Source organism: Mustelus asterias, chromosome 27 (assembly GCF_964213995.1).
Source record: "Mustelus asterias chromosome 27, sMusAst1.hap1.1, whole genome shotgun sequence".
Lineage (NCBI taxonomy): Eukaryota > Metazoa > Chordata > Chondrichthyes > Carcharhiniformes > Triakidae > Mustelus > Mustelus asterias.
The window spans coordinates 33,382,665-33,402,579 of record NC_135827.1 but is presented as its reverse complement, the minus strand read 5'-3'; the positions used below and the strand labels follow the sequence as shown (position 1 = coordinate 33,402,579).

Below are 19,915 nucleotides of genomic sequence, written 5' to 3'. Positions count from 1 at the left end.
ACGCTTTCTCTTTATCTACGCTATCAAAATGCCTCCGAATCTTCAACTACTAGATGTCCCTGACCATTCTCTGCTCTAAGGAGAACAATCCCAGCTTGTCTCGTCTCCCCATTTAACTTTTTTTTTAATCATCCGTGGCTCATGGGCCCATCCCTTGCCCGAGTACTGGGTGGTTTGCTCGGCCATTTCAGAGGGCAGTTGAGAGTCAACCACATTGCTGTGGCTCTGGAGTCACATGTAGGCCAGACCAGGTAAGATTTCCTAAAGGACATTCGTGAACCAGATGGGTTTTTCCAACAGTCAACAATGGTTTCATGGTCATCAGTAGATTCTTAATTCCAAGTGTTTTATTTAATTCAAATTCCACCCCCCTGCCGTGGCGGGATTCGAACCGAGGTCCTCAAAGCATTGACTTGAGTTTCTGGATTAATAGTCTAAATATTATACCACTAGGCCATCGCCTCCGCTGAGGTCACTTCCCCCTGGTACTTCTCTGCTGGAGCTCCAATGCACCCTCTCTGGGCCCTGACAATCTTCCTAAGAGACCACTCCATCTGACGAAGGAGCAGCAAGCTCCGAAAACTTATGGTATTTGCTCCCAAATAAACCTGTTGGACTTTAACCTGGTGTTGTGAGACTTCTTACGAATCTTCCTAACATGCAGTGCCCAAAACTGGATTCATTACTCCAGCTATGGCCTGACCAGTGACTGGTAAAGGTTCAGCAGAACGTCCATGCCTTTGCACCCCAGGCCTCTGTTTTTAAAGCTGACAGCTTTGTCGATTTGTCCAGCCATCTTCTGGACTGCAGCGGTTCAGGAAGACGGTTCATCACCAGCTTCTCAGGGGCATTTAGGGACGGGCAATAAATGCTGGGCCTAGCCAGCGACGCCCACATCCCATGAATGAAAAATAAATCTTCAGAGCAGTGTGTTTGTGACCCCTCAGGTCTGTCCATACTTTTAAAGTTCTTTCTTTTTAGGGGAGGTGATGGCCCAGTGGTACTATCGCAAGACTATTAATCCAGAAAATCCGATAATGTTCTGAGGACCGGGGGTCGAATCCAATTTGAATTCAATAAAAAATGTCTGGAATAAATAATCTACTGATGACCATGAACAATTGTCGATTGTCGGAAAAGCCCATCTGATTCACTAATGTCCTTTAGGGAAGGAAATCTGCCGTCCTTACCTGGTCTGGCCTACATGTGATTCCAGAGCCACAGCAATGTGGTTGACTCTCAACTGCCCTCTGAAATGGCCTAGCAAGCCACTCAGGTCAGGGGCAACTAGGGATGGGCAACAAATGCTGACCAGCGAGCGACGCCCATGTCCCATGTATGAATTTAAAAAAATATTTTGTTTATACCCCCAATTTACTAGAATATGTCCGCTGCCTATGATACATACCCCTGGTTGTGAATGAGGGGGGGAAATTGCTTAGGGTATAAAATAGATCTTCCCCAGACCAAAATATTTGTTTTTTTGTACCTCAAAGACAGCATTGTAATATTAGAAATGACAGTTGTTAATGAGCATTTTGCTCAAACCCTCCCAGTGGCCTCTGGCACAGACTGAGAAAGGTCACGTTGAGTTTGTGCGTTTCGAGTTCAGTGTCTGCAAGTGACGATGTTGTACTCCTGGTTCACTCTGGTTCAGGTCCCAGTGCTGAGGCTGAAATCCAGCTCTTATTGCATCCGTGCTTGGATGGATGGAGACTGCCAACCAGGGAAACACAGCTGCCTCCACGTTTAGGAACCATCTGGTTTGACGTTCAAAACTGGGAATATGGAAACATATGAACATACAAATTGGGAGCAGGAGTAGGCCACTCGGCCCCTCGGGCCTGCTCCGCCATTCAATAGGATCATGGCTGATCTGATTGTAACGCAACCCCACATTCTTGCCTACCTCTGATAACCTTCCCCCCTCCCCCCCACCCCCCACCCCCGCAAACCACCCCCCCCCCCCCGCCCCCCCGGTATATCAAGAATCTATCTAGCTCTGCCCTAAAAATATTCAAAGACTCTGCTTCCACTGCCTTTTGAGGAAGAGAATTCCAAAGACTCATGACCTTCTGAGAGAAAAAAATTCTCCTAATCTTTGTCTTAAATTAGTGACCCCTTATTTTTAAATAGTGCCCCCTAGTTCTAGATTCTCTGACAAGAGGAAACATCCTCTCCACATCCACCCTCTCAATACCCCTCAGGATCTTAAAGGTTTTGATCAAGTCACCTCTTACTCTTACAATCATAGAATCCCTACAGTGCAGAAGGAGGCCATTCAGCCTATCGAGTCTGCACCAACCACAACCCCATCCAGATCCTATTCCCGTAACCCCACGTATTTACCCTGCTATTCCCCTGATACTAGGGTCAATTTAGCATGGCCAATCCACCTAACCTGCACATCTTTGGACTGTGGGAGGAAACCAGAGCACCCGGAGGAAACCCACGCAGACCCGGGGAGAAGGTGCAAACTCCACACACGACAACGCAGAATCGCTGAGCAGAAACTGATAGCCAAGTTCCGCACACATGAGGACGGCCTCAACCAGGACCTTGGGTTCATGTCACACTATCTGTAACCCCCACGACTTGCCTGGGCTTGCAAAATCTCACTAACTGTCCTGGCTGGAGACAATACACATCTCTTTAACCTGTGCTTAACCCTCTCTCCACTCACATTGTCTGTACCTTTAAGACCTGATTACCTGTAAAGACTCGCATTCCAACCATTATTGACTTGGTATCTTTATATGCCCTGTTTGTGAACAAAACTCCCACTCACCTGATGAAGGAGCAACGCTCTGAAAGCTTGTGGCTTGTGCTATCAAATAAACCTGTTGGACTTTAACCTGGTGTTGTGAGACTACTTACTGTGCAAACTCCACATAGACAGTGACCCGAGGCCGGAACTGAACCCGGGACCCTGGCGAGGCAGGAGTGCTAACCACTGTGCCACCGAACCGACCACTTCTAAACTCTAGTGGTACAAATCTAACCTCGCCACCTTTTCTCATAATACAACCTGTCCATTCCTGGTATTAGTCAAGTAAACCTTCTCTGAAATGCTTCATATACATTTACATCTTTCCTTATACAAGGAGACCAGTACTGTACACAAAACTCCAGATGTGGTCTCACCAATGCTCTGTGCAACTGAAGCGTAACCTCCCTACTTTTGTAATCAATCCCCCTCGTAATAAATGATAACATTCTATTAGCTTCCCTAATTACTTGCTGTACCTATACACCAGCCTTTTGTGATTCATACACTCGGACACCCAGATCCCTCTGTACCTCAGAGCTGTGCAATCTCTCACCATTTAGATAATAAGCTGCCTTTTTATTCTTCCAGCCAAAATGGACAGTTTCAAATTAGCCATACGGGAGATGTAAAGAAAAAAGACAATTCAGTGGGCAGAATTCTTGGGCCATCACACCCAGCGGTCGCTGCAAGCAAAGATGGAGAATTTGGCGCTCAGCCAAATCTCCATTCGCTGCAGTGGGACCAGAGAATCCTGCCGGCATGAACGGCCAGAGAATTCCGGGCAATATCGCAGCAAAGGAAATTTGGCATGTCAGCTACGACTCTCACCAACTTTTACAGATACACCATAGAAAGCATTCTTTCTGGTTGTATCACAGCTTGGTATGACTCCTGCTCTGCCCAAGACCGCAAGGAGCTACAAAAGGTCGTGAATGTAGCCCAATCCATCAAGGAAACCAGCCTCCCATCCTTGTCTACACTTCCCGTTCCCTCGGCAAAGCAGCCAGCATAATTAAGGACCCCACGCACCCCGGACATTCTCTCTTCCACCTTCCGTCGGGAAAAAGATACAAAAGTCTGAGGTCACGTACCAACCGACTCAAAAAAAGTTTCTTCCCTGCTGCCATCAGCCTTTTGAATGGACTTACCTTGCATTAAGTTGATCTTTCCCTACACCCTAGCTATGACTGTAACACTACATTCTGCACTCTCTCCTTTCCTTCTCCATAAACGGTATGCTTTACCTGTATAGCGCGCAAGAAACAATACTTTTCACTGTATGTTAACACATATGACAATAATCAAATCAAATCAAATCAAATCAAACCTTCATTTTTACAAATTTGCCGATTCTAGCATTACAGTTCTTGTCGATTTCCCTGGATCTGGAGCCTACAATAAGTAAAATACAACTTCAGCAGTAGATTGTGGAGCCAGTATTTTAAGTTCATAAGATATAGGAGCAGAATTAGGCCATTCGGCCCATCGAGTCCGTTCCGCCATTCGATCATGGTTGATATGCTCCTCATCCCCATTTTCCTGCCTTCTCCCCATAACCCTTCAACCCATTCCCAATTAAAAACCTGTCTAACTCCTCCTTACATTTACTCACTGTCCCAGCATCCACCTCACTTTGGGATAGCAAATTATTTTAAACAAATGATTTTAGCGTAATTCTTCCATATAACAACATATATAAAGCTGTGTATATAGGGCCAGTGTGATCTCCTGGACTCGTTTCGATCGCCTCAGGGGGTCAGAGAGGAATTTCCCAGATTTTTTTTCCCCATATTGGCCCTGGGGTTTTCACTCTGGGTTTTCGCCTCTCCCTGGAGATCACATGGTCTGGAATGGGGGGGTGGGGGTGAGTTAATAGGTTGTGATGAACAAAGCATCGTAGCTGTGAGGGACAGCTCGGTGGATAGGATATTAGGATGTAGATAGGCTGGAAAATTGGGCGGGGATCCTGGATTCAGGATTCAATCCTGGACCGGGGAGCGGCGCGGGCTTGGAGGGCCGAAGGGCCTGTTCCTGTGCTGTATTGTTCTTTGTTCTTTGTTCTTTGTTCTATATTCAAAGCATGAATGTAATGGCTAGGAATTTTCATTCTGTTTTTGCTTCACATTCCAGAACCTGCTTTTAACAAGGACCAGCATCTCTTCACCCACATTAACTCTACCCATGCCAGACTCAACCTTCAAGGATGGAACAATGGCGGTTGCCCCATCACAGCCATCGTCATGGACTACCGGCCTAAAGGCACCTGGCCTTGGCTCACCTTGAAAACCAACTTATCCAATGAGGTGTTCCTGCAGGACTTGCGTGAGGCTACCTGGTACGAGTTGAAAATGAGAGCCTGCAACAGCGCTGGATGTGGCAATGAAACGACTCACTTTGCCACGCTTGATTATGATGGAAGTAAGTTTGACTTTTCCGAGGAGTTTGGAGGGAGCATTTAACTTTTCAATCCTTCAGATTTCAGCGTGGTTCTGTTGGAAAACCCGATCCTTCATGCAAGCAGACCAGGGTGACCTGGGATCTGGATGCCCTGTTACATTCCTAGATTTGCCTTCTTAATTACCTGCTGCACCTGTAAACCAACCTTTTGCGATCCATGCACTAGGACACCCAGGTCCCTCTGCACAGCAGCATGCTGCAATTTTTTACCATTTAAATAATAGTCCATTTTGCTGTTATTCCTACCAAAATGGATGACCTCACATTTACCAACATTGTACTCCATCTGCCAGACCCTTGCCCACTCACTTAGACTATCTATATTCCTTTGCAGACTTTCAGCGTCCTCTGCACACTTTGCTCTGCCACCATCTGTCATCTGTGAATTTTGACACACTACAGTTGGTCCCCAACTCCAAATCATCTTTGTAAATCGTAAACAATTGCGGTCCCGACACTGATCCCTGAGGCACACCACTAGTCACTATTCCCCTACCAGAAAAACACCCATTTACCCCCATTCTTTGCTTTCTGTTAGTTGACCATACCTCTATCCATGCTAATACATTACCCATAACACTGTGCGCCTTTATCTTATGCAGCAGTCTTTTGTGCGGCACCTTGTCAAATGCCTTCTGGAAATCCAGATACACCACATCCACAGGTTCCCCATTGTCCACTGCACATGTAATGCACTCAAAGAATTCCACCAAATTAGTCAAACATGACCTGCCCTTCATGAACCCATGCTGCGTCTTACCAATGGGACAATTTATATCCAGATGTCTCGCTATTTCTTCCTTGATAGATTCAAGCATTTTTCCCTCTACACTAAGCCAAATGGCCTATAGTTACCCGCCTTTTGTCTACCTCCTTTTTTAAACAGTGGCGTCACATTTGCTGTTTTCCAACCTGCGGGAACCACCCCAGAGTCCAGCACATTTTGGTAAATTACCACTAGCGCATTTGCTATTTCCCCCATCATGTCTTTTAGTACCCTGGGATGCATTCCATCAGGATCAGGAGACTTGTCTACCTTTAGTCCCATTAACTTGTCCAACACTATTTCTTTCGTGATAATGATCGTTTCTAGGCCCTCACCTGCCATAGCCTCCTTGTGTTCAATTTTTGCATGTCACTTGTGTCTTCCACTGTGAAGACCGACACAAAATACCTGTTCAATGCCTCGGCCATTTCCTCATTTCCCATTATTAAATTCCCCTTCTCATCATCTAAAGGACCAAATGTTTACTTTAGCCACTCTTTTTCGTTTACTATCTGTTTTTATATTCTGAGCTAGTTTACTCTCGTAATCTATCTTACTTTTCTTTACAGCTTTTTTCATGGCTTTCTGATGACCTTTAAAGATTTCCCAATCCTCTAGTTTCCACCAATCTTTGCCACTTTGTATGCATTTTCTCTCAATTTGATACCCTCCTTTATTTCTTTAGATGTCCATGACTGATTATCATTTTTCTACAGTCCTTCCTTATTGCTGGTGTATACTTTTGCTGAGCACTGTGAAAAATCGCTTTGAAAGTCCTCCACTGTTCCTCAGTTGCCCCACCATAAAGTCTTTGCTCCCAGTTTAGCTTAGCCAACTACTCCCTCATCCCATTGTAATATCCTTTGTTTAAGCACAAGACGCTGGTACTGGATTTTACCTTCACACGCTCCATCTGTATTCTAAATTCAACCATACTGTGATCGCTTCTTCCGAGAGGATCCCTAACTGTAAGACCATTCATTATTCCTGTCTCATTACACAGGGCCAGATCTAGGATAGCTTGCTCCCTTGTAGGTTCTATTACATACTGTTCAAGGAAACTATCGCGGGTACAAATTCCTCCTCAAGGCTGCCTTGACCAACCTGGTTTGACCAATTGACATGTAGATTAAAATCCCCCATGATAATTGCCGTCCCATTTTTACATGAATCAGTTATTTCTTTGTTTATTGCCTGCCCCACTGTGATATTATTATTTGGTGGCTTATAGACTATGCCGATCAGTGACCTTTTCCCCTGGCTATTTCTAATTTCCCAAATGGATTCAACCTTTTTCTCCATAGAATCTATTTCATCTCTCACTATCACCCTGATGTTATCCTTAAATATCAGAGCTACACCACCTCCCTTACCTTCCTGTCTGTCCTTTCAAATAGTCTGTGTCGATCAGGATATCCCCCTCATGAAATCCTTTGTAAGTTACGTAAGTTTTACTCAGTTCAAGAGAATTCCAATCAGAAAATTCCAAACGCGACTGGAACGTAAAGGCGGAAATAATTTGTGAAATTCAAAAGAAATTGGCAACAAAGAACCCTGAGGCCTAACAGTGTCCATTTTAGAACCATAGAATTCTACAGTGCAGAAGGAGGCCATTTGGCCCATCGAGTCTGCACTGACCACAATCCCCATGTATTTACCGTAGCTAGTTCCCCTGACACTAAGGGGCAATTTAGCAAGGCCAATCCACCTAACTTGCACATCTTTGGACTGTGGGAGGAAACCGGAGCACCCGGAGGAAACCTACGCAGACACGGGGAGAACGTGCAAACTCCACACAGACAGTGATCCAAGCCGTTAATCGAACTTGGGTCCCTGGTGCTGTGAGACAGTAGTACTAACCACTGTGCCACCGTGCCGCCCAATCATTTTCCTGATTGTCCATTCGATGTGATGACACCATTAGGGCATGTGTGACCAGGATGGAGAAACTGGGAGAAGGGAATGGAAGGAAATGGGAGACTTTGAGGAATGGGTTTGGGAGGAAGTATAATCTCAATAGTGGTGGGTAGATTTAGAATAGATGTAATAGACAGCCTATCCTCAGCAATAGTGAGCAGAATTCAGGAAGGGAAGAGAACAGTCCGAGGGGTGAAAATGCGAAGGCTGGTAAATGAAATCTTCAAGGTTAGAAGAGCAGGGAGCAGAATTGATGCGCGATATAACACACGAGAGGCGGGATGTACTCGGGAAATAAAGGCTTTTATTGCCAACAATAACAGAGCTACCATATACAGTATACGATCCCAGACTAAAGGGTCACCAGGCAGAGCAGTGACCTTTATACCTCTCCCAGGAGGCGGAGCCAACTGGGGTGTACCATAGGACTATATTAACAGGTAGAACAGCCCAACCCTAACCCCAACAGTAACATATCTACAGACTCATAGTACTGGCCAGACCATGGCTCAGCACTACCTGGTGGGAACCAACAATGGTTCACCACAAGAATGAAATCAGCGATAATGTTAACGGAAAAAGATTTGATTTATTATTGTCACATACAATCATACATTCCCTACAGTGCAGAAGGAGGCCATCCGGCCCATCGAGTCTGCGCCGACCACAATCTCACCTAGGCCCTATTCCCATAACCCCAAGAATTTACCCTGCTAATCCCCCTGACACTAGGGTTAATTTAGCATGACCAATCCACCTAGCCTGTACATCTTTGGAGGAAACCCACGCAGACACGGGGAGAATGTACAAACTTCACACAGACACAAACAGGAATTGAACCCGGGTCCCTGGCGCTTTGAGGCAGCAGTGCTAACCACTGTGCTACCGTGCCGCCCCTTGTACTGGGATACAGTGAAAAGTATTGTTTTTTGTGCGCTATACAGACAAAGCATATCATTCGGAGAGTACATAGGGGAGAAGAAAAGGAGAGGGTGCAGAATATAGTGTTAGAGTCATAGTTGGGCATAGAGAAAGATCACCTTGATATATGATTGTAAGATGGCCCCCATCAGCTCAAATGAAGAATCTAGAAGGAATTTCTTTGGACAGGGAGCTCTGAGAATATAAAACATCCAGCTACATGGAGTGATTGAAGCAAAGGATGCTGACATACTTCAGGAGGAACTCAATACAATCAAGTGGGGAGAAGGGGTGATGCGGTGATGTTGAAAGAGACAATTTGAATGGGCAGAGTTTGTTTGGAGTATAAACACAGTTAGAGCAAATTGAGCATGTTTCTGCTGTGGCAGGTTCTGTGTAATTCATAATAAACCACAGCTGAAATTAAAAATACGGCATTACTTCATTCATTATTGCCCTAACGTAAGTGGCTGCTCCATCTAGAGGCTCGGATAACACATTTCAGCCGATCGAAACCAAATATTCTGGAGTCCACTTGGCCATTTCCTTCATCAGCGCAGACAGCTTTCAAAAAAAGCAGTAATGTTGGTCAGAGGATTTAACAATGACAAGCCCTCCAACCCTTCCCGGCTGCCTCGGAAAAGCGGCCGGCAGAATCGAGGACCCCGGGCAGCACGGGCATAGGACAGGGTTTTACTGTCTCCCACTCGTCCCGAAACGGTAAAATCCTGCCCGAGGCCTATGGACCTTCCCAGGCTCCGCCCCTCGCCCACTCCGATTCCCGTGGCGGGCAGGCCGGTAAAATTCCGGACATACTCTCTTCCACCTTCTTCCGTTGGGAAAAAGATACAAAAGCCTGAGGCCACGTACCAACCGACAGAAGAACAGCTTCTTCCTTGCTGCCGTCAGACTTTTGAGTGGACCGACCTTATATTAAGTTGATCTTTCTCTACACCCTAGCTATGACTGTAACACCAAGTTCTGCATCCTCTCCTTTTCTTCTTCCCTATGTACTCTATGAACAGTATGCTTTGTCTGTATAGCATTCAGACAAAGAGAAACAATACTTTTCACTGTATCTCAATACATGTGACAATAATAAATCTGCGTGGGCTTCCTCCGGGTGCTCCGGTTTCCTCCCATAGTCCAAAGATGTGTGGGTTAGGTTGATTGGCTAGGCTAAACTGCCCCTTAGTGTCACGGGGATTGCAGGGATAGGGCCTGAATGGGATTGTTATCAGTGCAGCCTTGATGGGCCGAATGGCCTCCTTCTGCACTGTAGGGATTCTATAACTTCAAACTCAAAACCCTCCAAGAACTCTGTATTCCACTAATCTTGGCCTCTATGTCCCACCCCTTATTTGAATGCACAAAGAAAACATCAACGGTTTGTGCATTGGAAGTTGGATTCTACAAGTGTCCGGTTCGCTTGTTAGATGGTTTTATTTCTCCTGAAAGTGGGCATTGTTCAGTGATTCTGCTTTGCTGAGTGAGCAGCACAGACCCCTGATGGGTCAGAGTACAGGGCTTGAGTTCCAAATCTAGACCATCAAGTGCGGAAGCCATTCCCTTCACTCCACCACTGGTAGCCTTGCCTCCAGTCAACTATGTTTCAGGCCCTGGAAATCCGTTCACCCACACCCTTGAGGGGAGATGCAAAAGGTCCAGAGGGGCAATTTTTTCCCACAGAGGGTGGTGAGCGTCTGGAACGAGCTGCCAGAGGCAGTAGTACAGGCGGGTACAATTTTGTCTTTTAAAAAGCGTTTAGACAGTTACATGGGTAAGATGGGCAGAGAGGGATATGGGCCAAACGCGGGCAATTGGGATTAATTTAGAGGTTAACAAAAGGGGCGGCATGGACAAGTTGGGCCAAAGGGCCTGTTTCCATGCTGTAAACTTCTATGACTCTATGATTCTACCCAGCTAAATCACTTAATCGTGCACAGCTCCTTTGGAACTGTCCCCAAAAGTCATCAATTTGACTAAGTTTTTGGTTATTGTCCCAATTTCTTGTTTGATTTAATGTCAATTCCTGATTGATTACTGCTTGGTATATTTTACTGTGCCAACGTCACTGTGTGAAGGGAAGTCATAGAATCCCTACAGTGCAGAAGGAGACTATTCGGTCCATCAAGCCTGCACTAATAACAATCCCATTCAGGCCCTATCCCTGCAATCCCCGTGACACTAAGGGGCAATTTAGCATGGCCAATCAACCAAACTTGCACATCTTTGGACTGTGGGAGGAAACCGGAGCACCCAGAGGAAACCCCCACAGCCATGGGGAGAATGTGCAAACTCCACACTGACAGTTACCCAAGGCCGGAATCGAACCCGGGTCCCTGGAACTGTGAGGCAGCAGTGCCAACCACTGTGCCACCGTGCTGCCCCGTTTGTTGGTTTTATTTTACTGAGGCAGGAAATCCAGGTTGAATTATCCTGACCCCTGCTTTGTTGGAAAGCATTCTTCCGGATGTATCACAGCTTGGTATGGCTCCTGCTCTGACCAAGACCGCAAGAAGCTACAAAGGGTTGTGAACATAGCTCAGTCCATCACACAAACCAGCTTCCTATCCACCGACTCCACACACCCCGATCGCACTCTCTTCTACCTTCTTCCATCGGGAAATAGATACAAAAGTCTGAGGACATGTACCAACCGACTCAAGAACAGTTTCTTCTCTGCTGCCATCAGACTTTTGAATGGACCTATATTAAGTTGATCTTTCTCTACACCCTAGCTGAGACTGTAAAACTATATTCTGCACCCTCTCCTTTGCTTCTCCCCTATGTACTGTATGAACAGTATGCTTTGTCTGTACAACGTGCACGAAACAATACTTTTCACTGCGTCCCAATACATGTGACAATAACAAATCGAATCAAATCAAAGCAGCAGTGTTGGGATGTGCGATGCACTTGGCTTAGACAGCCCCACTGCCCTTTGCCCCTGACCCGTCATAGTCCAGCATTCGCGGAGGCTGTGTACAGACCCCGGAATAACGGGTACACATTGATCGGAAGCACGCTGTGCGGTATGTTCCAAATCGTACTCCTCCTCCTCTCTGTGTGAAACTCTGCAGCGTGTGGAGTGAACTTTTTCATGTTCAGGCCGGCAGTCAGATCTTGTAGAACGGCGCTTTGAGGTAACAGGCAATTATTTTGACACCTGTCCCCCAACTCTGAGCAACACATGGTGCCCTGGTTCCTACTATTCCGCCTGGGAGCTTCAGAGATCTCCTTGGACAGCCAGGCAAGGACATGCTTCAAGCTGACAGGGCAGGCGGAGAATGACCTTTACCTGCCTGGCACTATTATCAAATTAATCTTGCAGGCTTGTGGAAGGCGGGAGAGGGGAGAAAATAGCAGGGCTGCACGATAATAGGACTTGAAGTGTTTCCAACAGAGTGCTATCTTTCCTCTGTGCTTTAATTCGGTGAGCAGGAGCACTGAAGCTGTCACCCCATCTGCTGGTGTTTCCAGGGCCCCCAGGAAAAGCTGACTGTAAACCACTCTCCTCCTGACTCTAAATCTTCTCCTGTCAAGATTCCCAAATGTACAAGTCGCTAATAAATCCAAATGGGAAATCAGGAGAAACCTCTTTACCCAGAGAGTGGTTCTGACGTGTGGATGTTAAGGTGAATAACATTGATGGATAAACACCCGAGAGAGAAAGCAGTCAAACTATATGTTGCTAATCTTCGAAGAGTTTAAAGTTTATTCATTAGTGTAACAAGGAGGCTTACATTAACACTGCAATGAAGTTACTGTGAAAATCCCCTAGAGTCGTAGAGGTTTACAGCATGGAAACAGGTCCTTCGGCCCAACTTGTTCATGCCGCCCTATTTTTAAACCACTAAGCTAGTCCCAATTGCTCGTGTTAGCCCATATCCCTCTATACCCATCTTACCCATGTAACCTTAGTCACCATACTCCAGCGCCGGTTCGGGTACATAAAATCTAGAATCGTAGAATCCCTACAGTGCAGAAGGAGGCTATTCAGCCCATTGAGCCTGCACCGACCATAACCCACACAGATCCTAACCTCATAACCCCATGTATTTATCCTACTAATCCCCCTGACAATAAGGAGCAATTTACCATGGCCAATCCACCTAACCCATACATCTTTGGACTGTGGGAAGAAACCAGAGCACCCGGAGGAAACCCACGCAGACACGGGGACAACTTGCAAACTCCACACAGACAGTGACCCGAGACCGGAATCGTACCCGGATCCCTGACACTGTGACGCAGCAGTGCTAACCACTGTGCCACCATGCCACCCCCGTACACAGAGGAACAATTTAGCATGGCCAATGCACCTAACCAGCACATCTTTCGGACTGTGGGAGGAAACCGGAGCACCCAGAGGAGACACAGGGAGACTGTGCAGACTCCATACAGACAATGACCGAAGCCAGGAATCGAACCTGGGTCCCTGCTGCTGTGAGGCAGCAGTGCTAACCACCATGCCATCATGAAGAGTTGAGTGTCCAGGTTTAAATGCTAAGATGGACTAGTTGGGCTGAATGGCCTCTTCCTGTGTTGTACATGCTGGAAGAGGAGGATGAAGAGATGGGGGAAAGGATTAATCACCAAATTCTACTTGTGAAAACACGCAGTAAACATTAAAATTCATCATCAGCAGTGAAGATGTAGCTGAGTTGTAATCACCCCGAGGATATCCTGTTTCTTCCTCTAAGTAATATCTCTGCAAAGTAGAGCATTGATCTGAGACATCAGCCTAGCAAAAGCTGTGATCAGAGTGCAATATTCTGTGGGGACAGAACCAAGAAATCTCCTTGTCCCTTCATGTTTTGTCCAATGCCCTATTTTGGAATCATGACCACTTCCTCGTCCCTTACTCTGTGGTAAGTGACATGGAGCAAGGGGGAGTTATAGACAAGAGAAAGGGGCTTGCAGTGAATTGATAACTGGTTGCCGTTCACCCCGGTGGAAAATAAAAATTGGGTGGGGTTTAAACTGGGCCAATGGCTTGCGACTGGCCTGCTTCACGCGACTGGCAAACCCCAACTTCATCCGCCAAAGGACCTAAATTGTTTGCCTACACTGTGGTGTATCCCTGTGTGGTCTCTATTCTATGGCCACTGTGAACATGCATTCGCTCTCTTCCCTCTGTTCCATGCTCCTGTCTGCAGTCTGCTTGTTGCAGGTGGCAAGTTCCAGCCTTGCTTTTGGCTGCAATCTATACTCCCGGTTCACCATGACAACTCGGGGTGGGGGGTGAAGGGGTGGGGGTGGAGGCCAAGTACTCACACAGGATGCCTGTCGCTTCTTACCAGCTTATTCCAAGTTTCAATGTATTACCAAGCACCTCAAGTCAGCTATTAGAGGTCAGTGTTTCTATGGGAGACATAAGGGCAACTAACATTCACAGGAAGCAAAGCCCAGACACCCAGCTGCAAATCATTAGCAAAATTTAAATCGAAATTTAAATTAAAATTTAAATTTAAAGTACGGTGGCACAGTGGTTAGCACTGCTGCCTCACAGCGCCAGGGACCCGGGTTCAATTCCCGGCTCGGGTCACTGTCTGTGTGGAGTCTGCACGTTCTCCCCGTGTCTGCGTGGGTTTCCCTCCGGGTGCTCCGGTTTCCTCCCACAGTCCAAAGATGTGCAGGTTAGGTTGATTGGCCATGCTAAATTGTCCCTTACTGTCAGGGGGATTAGCAGGGTAAATATGTGGGGTTACGGGGAGAGGGCTTGGGTGGGATTGTTGTCGGTGCAGACTCAATGGGCCAAATGGCCTCCTTCTGCATTGTGGGAATAAGGAGCAGAAATAGGCAAGTTCAGCCCTTCGAGCCTGCTCCGCCATTCAATCAGATCATGGCCGATCTCTTCCTGATCTCAAATCCTCCTCCCCGCCTGTTCCGCATATCCCCTTGTCCTTTTAAAATTAGAAACATCTCCACCTTGAAACCATTCAGGGATTCTATGATCCAATGTGTATCTTAACCAAATGTAAGGTCGTGGGTTAAAAGCAGAACGGAAACATAAACTCTCCAGGATATTTCTCCAGATTGGAACACGTCGAGGGGAGTGGGGCACGGTGCCTGGAATTTTGGTGTCATTTGTTTGCCTGTAAGAGCAAGGGATACTCCAATAAATGGAAATGTGTCAGCATTGATATTCCAGTAATCTTGTTTCAGAACCAAACCTGTGACCACAGGAGATGCACAGCAAAACTTTCAGCATCTATGAAAGGCAAAAGACAGGTTAACGTTCAGGAGGGAAAGTACCCTTTTCCCAAACTCCTTCAAATAGCAATCTATCCGATGGTTATTTCCGGTACCTTTTCTGGTTTCCTTCCAGCTTTTCTGGATTTTCTTTTCCTTTATCTCTCTTGAGGTGGCACAGTGGTTAGCACTGCTGCCTCAGAGTGCCGGGGATCCAGGTCTGATTCCCAGCTTGGGTCACTTTCTGTGCGGAGTCTGCACGTTCTCCCCGTGTTTCTTCCGAGTGCTCCGGTTTCATAGAAATCATAGAAACCCTACAGTGCAGAAAGAGGCCATTCGGTCCATCGAGTCTGCACCGACCACAATCCCACCCAGGGCCTATCCCCATATCCCCACATATTTACCCTGCTAATCCCTCCAACCTACGCATCCCGGGACACTAAGGGGCAATTTAGCATGGCCAATGCACCTAACCCGCACATCTTTGGGCTGTGGGAGGAAACCGGAGCACCTGGAGGAAACCCACGCAAACACAGGAAGAATGTGCAAACTCCACACAGACAGCGACCCAAGCCGGGAATCGAACCCAGGTCCCTGGAGCTGTGAAGCAGCAGTGCTAACCACTGTGCTACCCTGCCGCCCACAGTCCTCCCACAGTCTGAAAGACGTGCTGGTTAGGGTGCAATGGCCATGCTAAATTCTCCCTCAGTGTACCCGAACATGCGCCGGAGTGTGGCGACTGGGGGATTTTCACAGTAACTTCATTGCAGTGTTAATATAAGCCTACTTGTGACACTAATAAGTAAACTTTAAACTAAACTACTCTCAGAATGATCCCGGGAATTCCACCACACCAACTTCCACCTTGTCGTTCTCCGAGGAAGAGTCATACGGAGTCGAAACGTTAACTCTGGGCAGGAATTCTCCGACCTCGCCCATGGCCGGGGTTCTCCAGCCCCGCTGCTGCAAATGGAGAGTTAGCTGAGCACCAAGTGCTCCGTTCTCACCAGCGGGGGTAGCGGGGTGTGCGAGACTGGAGAATTCCTGCGTCTGGTTCTCCCAGATGCTCAGTAAGAAGTCTCACAACACCGGGTTAAAGTCCAACAGGTTTATTTAAATAAACCTGTTGGACTTTAATCTGGTGTTGTGACACTTCTTACTGTGCTTACCCCAGTCCAACGCCGGCTTCTCCACATCATGGCTCCCAGATGCTGCCAGACCTGCTGCGCTTTCCCACCATTCTCTGCTTTTATTTCAGATTTCCAGCATCTGCAGTATCATAGAATCAGAGAATCCTTACAATGCAGAAAGAGGCCATTCGGCCCATCGAGTCGGCACTGACCACAATCCCACCCAAGCCCTATCCCCATAACCCCATGTATTTACCCTAGCTAGTCCCTCTGACACTAAGGGGCAATTTAGCATGGCCAACCCACCTAACCCGCACGTCTTTGAACATTGGACAGAATTTTGCTTTTTTATTAATGTGATTACCTTCCCTCCATTTTCACAATCTCTCCAAAATCAAGGTATTCCATCATTTTTAAAAGTTTATTTGTTAGTCACAAGTAAGGCTTACATTAACATTGCAATGAAGTTACTGTGAAATTCCCCTAGTCGCCACACTCCGACGCCTGTTCGGGTCAATGCATCTCACCAGCACATCATTCGGACTGTGGGATGAAACCGGAGCACCCAGAGGAAACCCACACAGACACGGGGATAAAGTGCAAACTCCACACAGACAGTGACCCCAAGCCGGGAATCGAACCCGGCCCCCTGGCGCTGTGAGGCAGCAGTGCTAACCACTGTGCCACCATGCCACCCCCATGGTTTTGGACAGTCGCCCCCAAATTCTTTTATTATTCCAGGTTGCGTGATGAACCCATTCGAGGGAGCATTAGGGACAGGAGGGGGCCATTCAGCCCCTCAAGCCCACTCTTCCTCTAATTTGAGCTGATCTGCACTTCTCAGTTTCATTTTCTAACCATTATTCCTCAGCCATTGGTAACTTTACCCAAACAAATAAAACCATCGATCTGAGTTTTGAATGCTCCAATCTTTCTAGTGAAGAGTGTTCACATCTTCTTTCACCTTCTTAGCGTCACGTTTTTCAGAGTTAAATTCATTAGACGAGCGCAACTTATCTTTTTTTTCAACCTGAGCAATAACAATCACTTGCATTTATATAGCATCTTTAATGTAACAAAGCGTCCCAAGAAACTTCACAGAATCACCAACTGCTCTTTCACCTCAATATTCATGTACGAATATAAATAAGTCCCTCATAGAATCATAGAATCCCAACAGTGCAGAAGGAGGCCATTTGCCCCATCGAATCTGCACCGACCACAATCCCACCCAGGCCCTATTCCTGTAACCCCACACATTTACCCTGCTAATCCGCCTGACACTACGATCAATTGAGCATGGCCAATCAACCTAACCCGCACATCTTTGGACTCATAGATACGGTCTTGGGATATCCATTTACAACGAGCAGCCATTTCAATTTTAAGTCATTTATAAATAAAAAATGTATACGTTATAAATAATTCCAATGTCTCTGCAGTCTGATTTCAGCCCTAAGGCACTTGTAAACCATCTCAATATCACCGCTAAAGTTCCTGGCCTGTTCCTAACCCCTTTGGAATTTATTTCCAGGTACCTCTTACCATCTAGATGTTGATTTTTTTATTTATTTGATACTTTAGGCACCATCCCACCAATCAAATCGATGCAAGGAGAGGGAGATGACGTAAAGAAATTGTTCACCATTGCCTGCCCTGTGATCCTGGCGACGGTTGCCGTGGCACTTCTGTTCATTATCCGGAAAAAGCGGAAGGAGAAGCGTCTGAAGAGACTGCGAGGTGAGCGGGGACGGCCAGGGAACAATGAGACGTAGCCTCAGGGCAAAATAATTATTCATGGGGTGATTGCAGAGCGCAGTCCATTTTTTAAGATTATTTTTCCGAAGGAGGTGGTAAAACCAGCAAAATGTTGCTTCTTCCAAATTTCCCTCGAGAAGGTAGTGACGCTCCACTTTCTTGAACCGTGGCAGTTCATCTGTAGCAGTTTGACACACCGAACGGTTTGCTAGGCCAGTTTCACGGGACAGTTAAGAGTCAGCCACATTTCTCTGTGGCTCTGGAGTCACATGTAGGCCAGACTGGGTAAGGACAGCAGATTTCCATTCCCAAAGGACATTAGTGAACCAGCTGGGTTTTTACAGCAATCCATCATAGCTTTATGGTCACCATGACTGAGACAAGCTTAAATTCCAGATTTATTAATTGGATTTGAACCTGTGTCCTCAGGAACTATCTTGGGTCCCTGGATTGCTAGTCCAGTGACTCTGCCACTGTCTCGCCTCAATCATTCTTCATCTCACTGAGGTGAGGAGACATTTCTTCACCCAGAGAGTGGTGAATGTGTAGAATTCACTCCCACAGAAAGTAGTTGAGACTAAAACATTGTGTGATTTCAAGAAGAAATTAGTTATAGCTCTTGGGGCTAAAGGAGTTGGGGGGGAGGCGGGAGCAGGATATGGAATTTGGTGATCAGCCATGATCAAAATGAACGGCGGTACAGACTCGAAGGGCCGAATGGCCTTCTCCTGCTTCTAGTTTATAGCTCATTTGATTGGAATTAGCTGTGGAACTGAGGCCAAGAGGGCCCCATAGACAACAGTCTACAGTACAGAACTGTGTACAGTTCTGGTCACCCTATTATAGAAAGGATATTATTAAACTAGAAAGAGTGCAGAAAAGATTTAAAACTTGATATTTTGAGTTATAAGGAGAGGCTGGATAGACTGGGACTTTTTTCTCTGGAGCGTAGGAGGCTTAGGGGTGATCTTATAGAGGTCTATAAAATAATGAGGGGCATAGATCAGCTAGATAGTCAACATCTTTTCCCAAAGGTAGAGAAGTCTAAAACTAGAGGGCATAGGTTTAAGGTGAGAGGAGAGAGATACAAAAGGGTCCAGAGGGGCAATTTTGGTGAGTGTCTGGAACAAGCTGCCAGAGGTAGTAGTAGAGGCGGGTACAATTTTGTCTTTTAAAAAGCGTTTAGACAGTTACATGGGTAAGATGGGTAGAGAGGGATATGGGCCAAATGCGGGCAATTGGGACTAGCTTAGTGGTTTTAAAAAAGGGTAGCGTGGACAAGTTGGGCCGAAGGGCCTGTTTCCATCCTGTAAACCTCTATGACTCTATGAGTCTTGGATGTAGTAGCAGCAGGGATCCTCTGTCGCTTTGGTGCTTTTTAACTAGAGCCAGGGTAACATTCTCATCCCGAGATCTAGCCAGGGACCCCCCCCCATTGGAATCAGCACCGTGCGTGGACATTGGGAATGACTGCGGTTTCACTGATGAAATCTGAGTAGCTGCGAGAGTGACTGAGAGGCTGCTGGTGAATGCCAGTGAATGAATACCTTCTGGGTAAGGAAGATAATGAAGCAACAAATATATAAGTGAGCTGATTCAGGAAATAAACCCGGTTTTAATGTAATGAGAGTTTCCTGGTTCTTATTCAAAACCTAGAGCTGAGTGAAATACATAGCATTAGAATGCTAAGCTAGCGTCCATTTGAAGAAACGCTCCCTTGTCTTTGCCGCCCTCAGGAGCTTGAAGAGCTCCCAATATAAATTGCATGCAGTACATTTGATGGGATGGAACTTGAATGAAGCTTTGCGGGTTCTGAGTTTTTATTTTTCATATAAAGCACCTAAGATACCTAATTATTTCTTAAGAGTGAACTTGTGTTTTAGAATTCTGATGGGGTGTACCTTTATTCATAAGTTCATAAGATATAGGAGCAGAATTAGGCCATTCGGCCCATTGAGTCTGCTCCGCCATTCGATCATGGCTGATATGCTCCTCATC

The 19,915-nt window shown here is 46.4% G+C and overlaps 2 protein-coding genes across 2 annotated transcripts in view; one reads left to right on the top strand and one right to left on the bottom strand.

Annotated features, from left to right (window-relative positions):
- The window catches only part of c2cd2l (c2cd2 like), a 663,422-nt gene that overhangs the window by 358,371 nt on the left and 285,136 nt on the right, over positions 1 to 19,915 (bottom strand). The window lies entirely within an intron of this gene.
- Positions 1 to 19,915, top strand: part of dscaml1 (Down syndrome cell adhesion molecule like 1) — a 601,890-nt gene that overhangs the window by 561,391 nt on the left and 20,584 nt on the right. The window contains exons 25-26 of the mRNA XM_078198958.1: positions 4,901 to 5,188; positions 17,744 to 17,899. Coding sequence (XP_078055084.1) covers positions 4,901 to 5,188; positions 17,744 to 17,899 — 444 coding nt within the window. The remainder of the gene's footprint in view (positions 1 to 4,900; positions 5,189 to 17,743; positions 17,900 to 19,915) is intronic.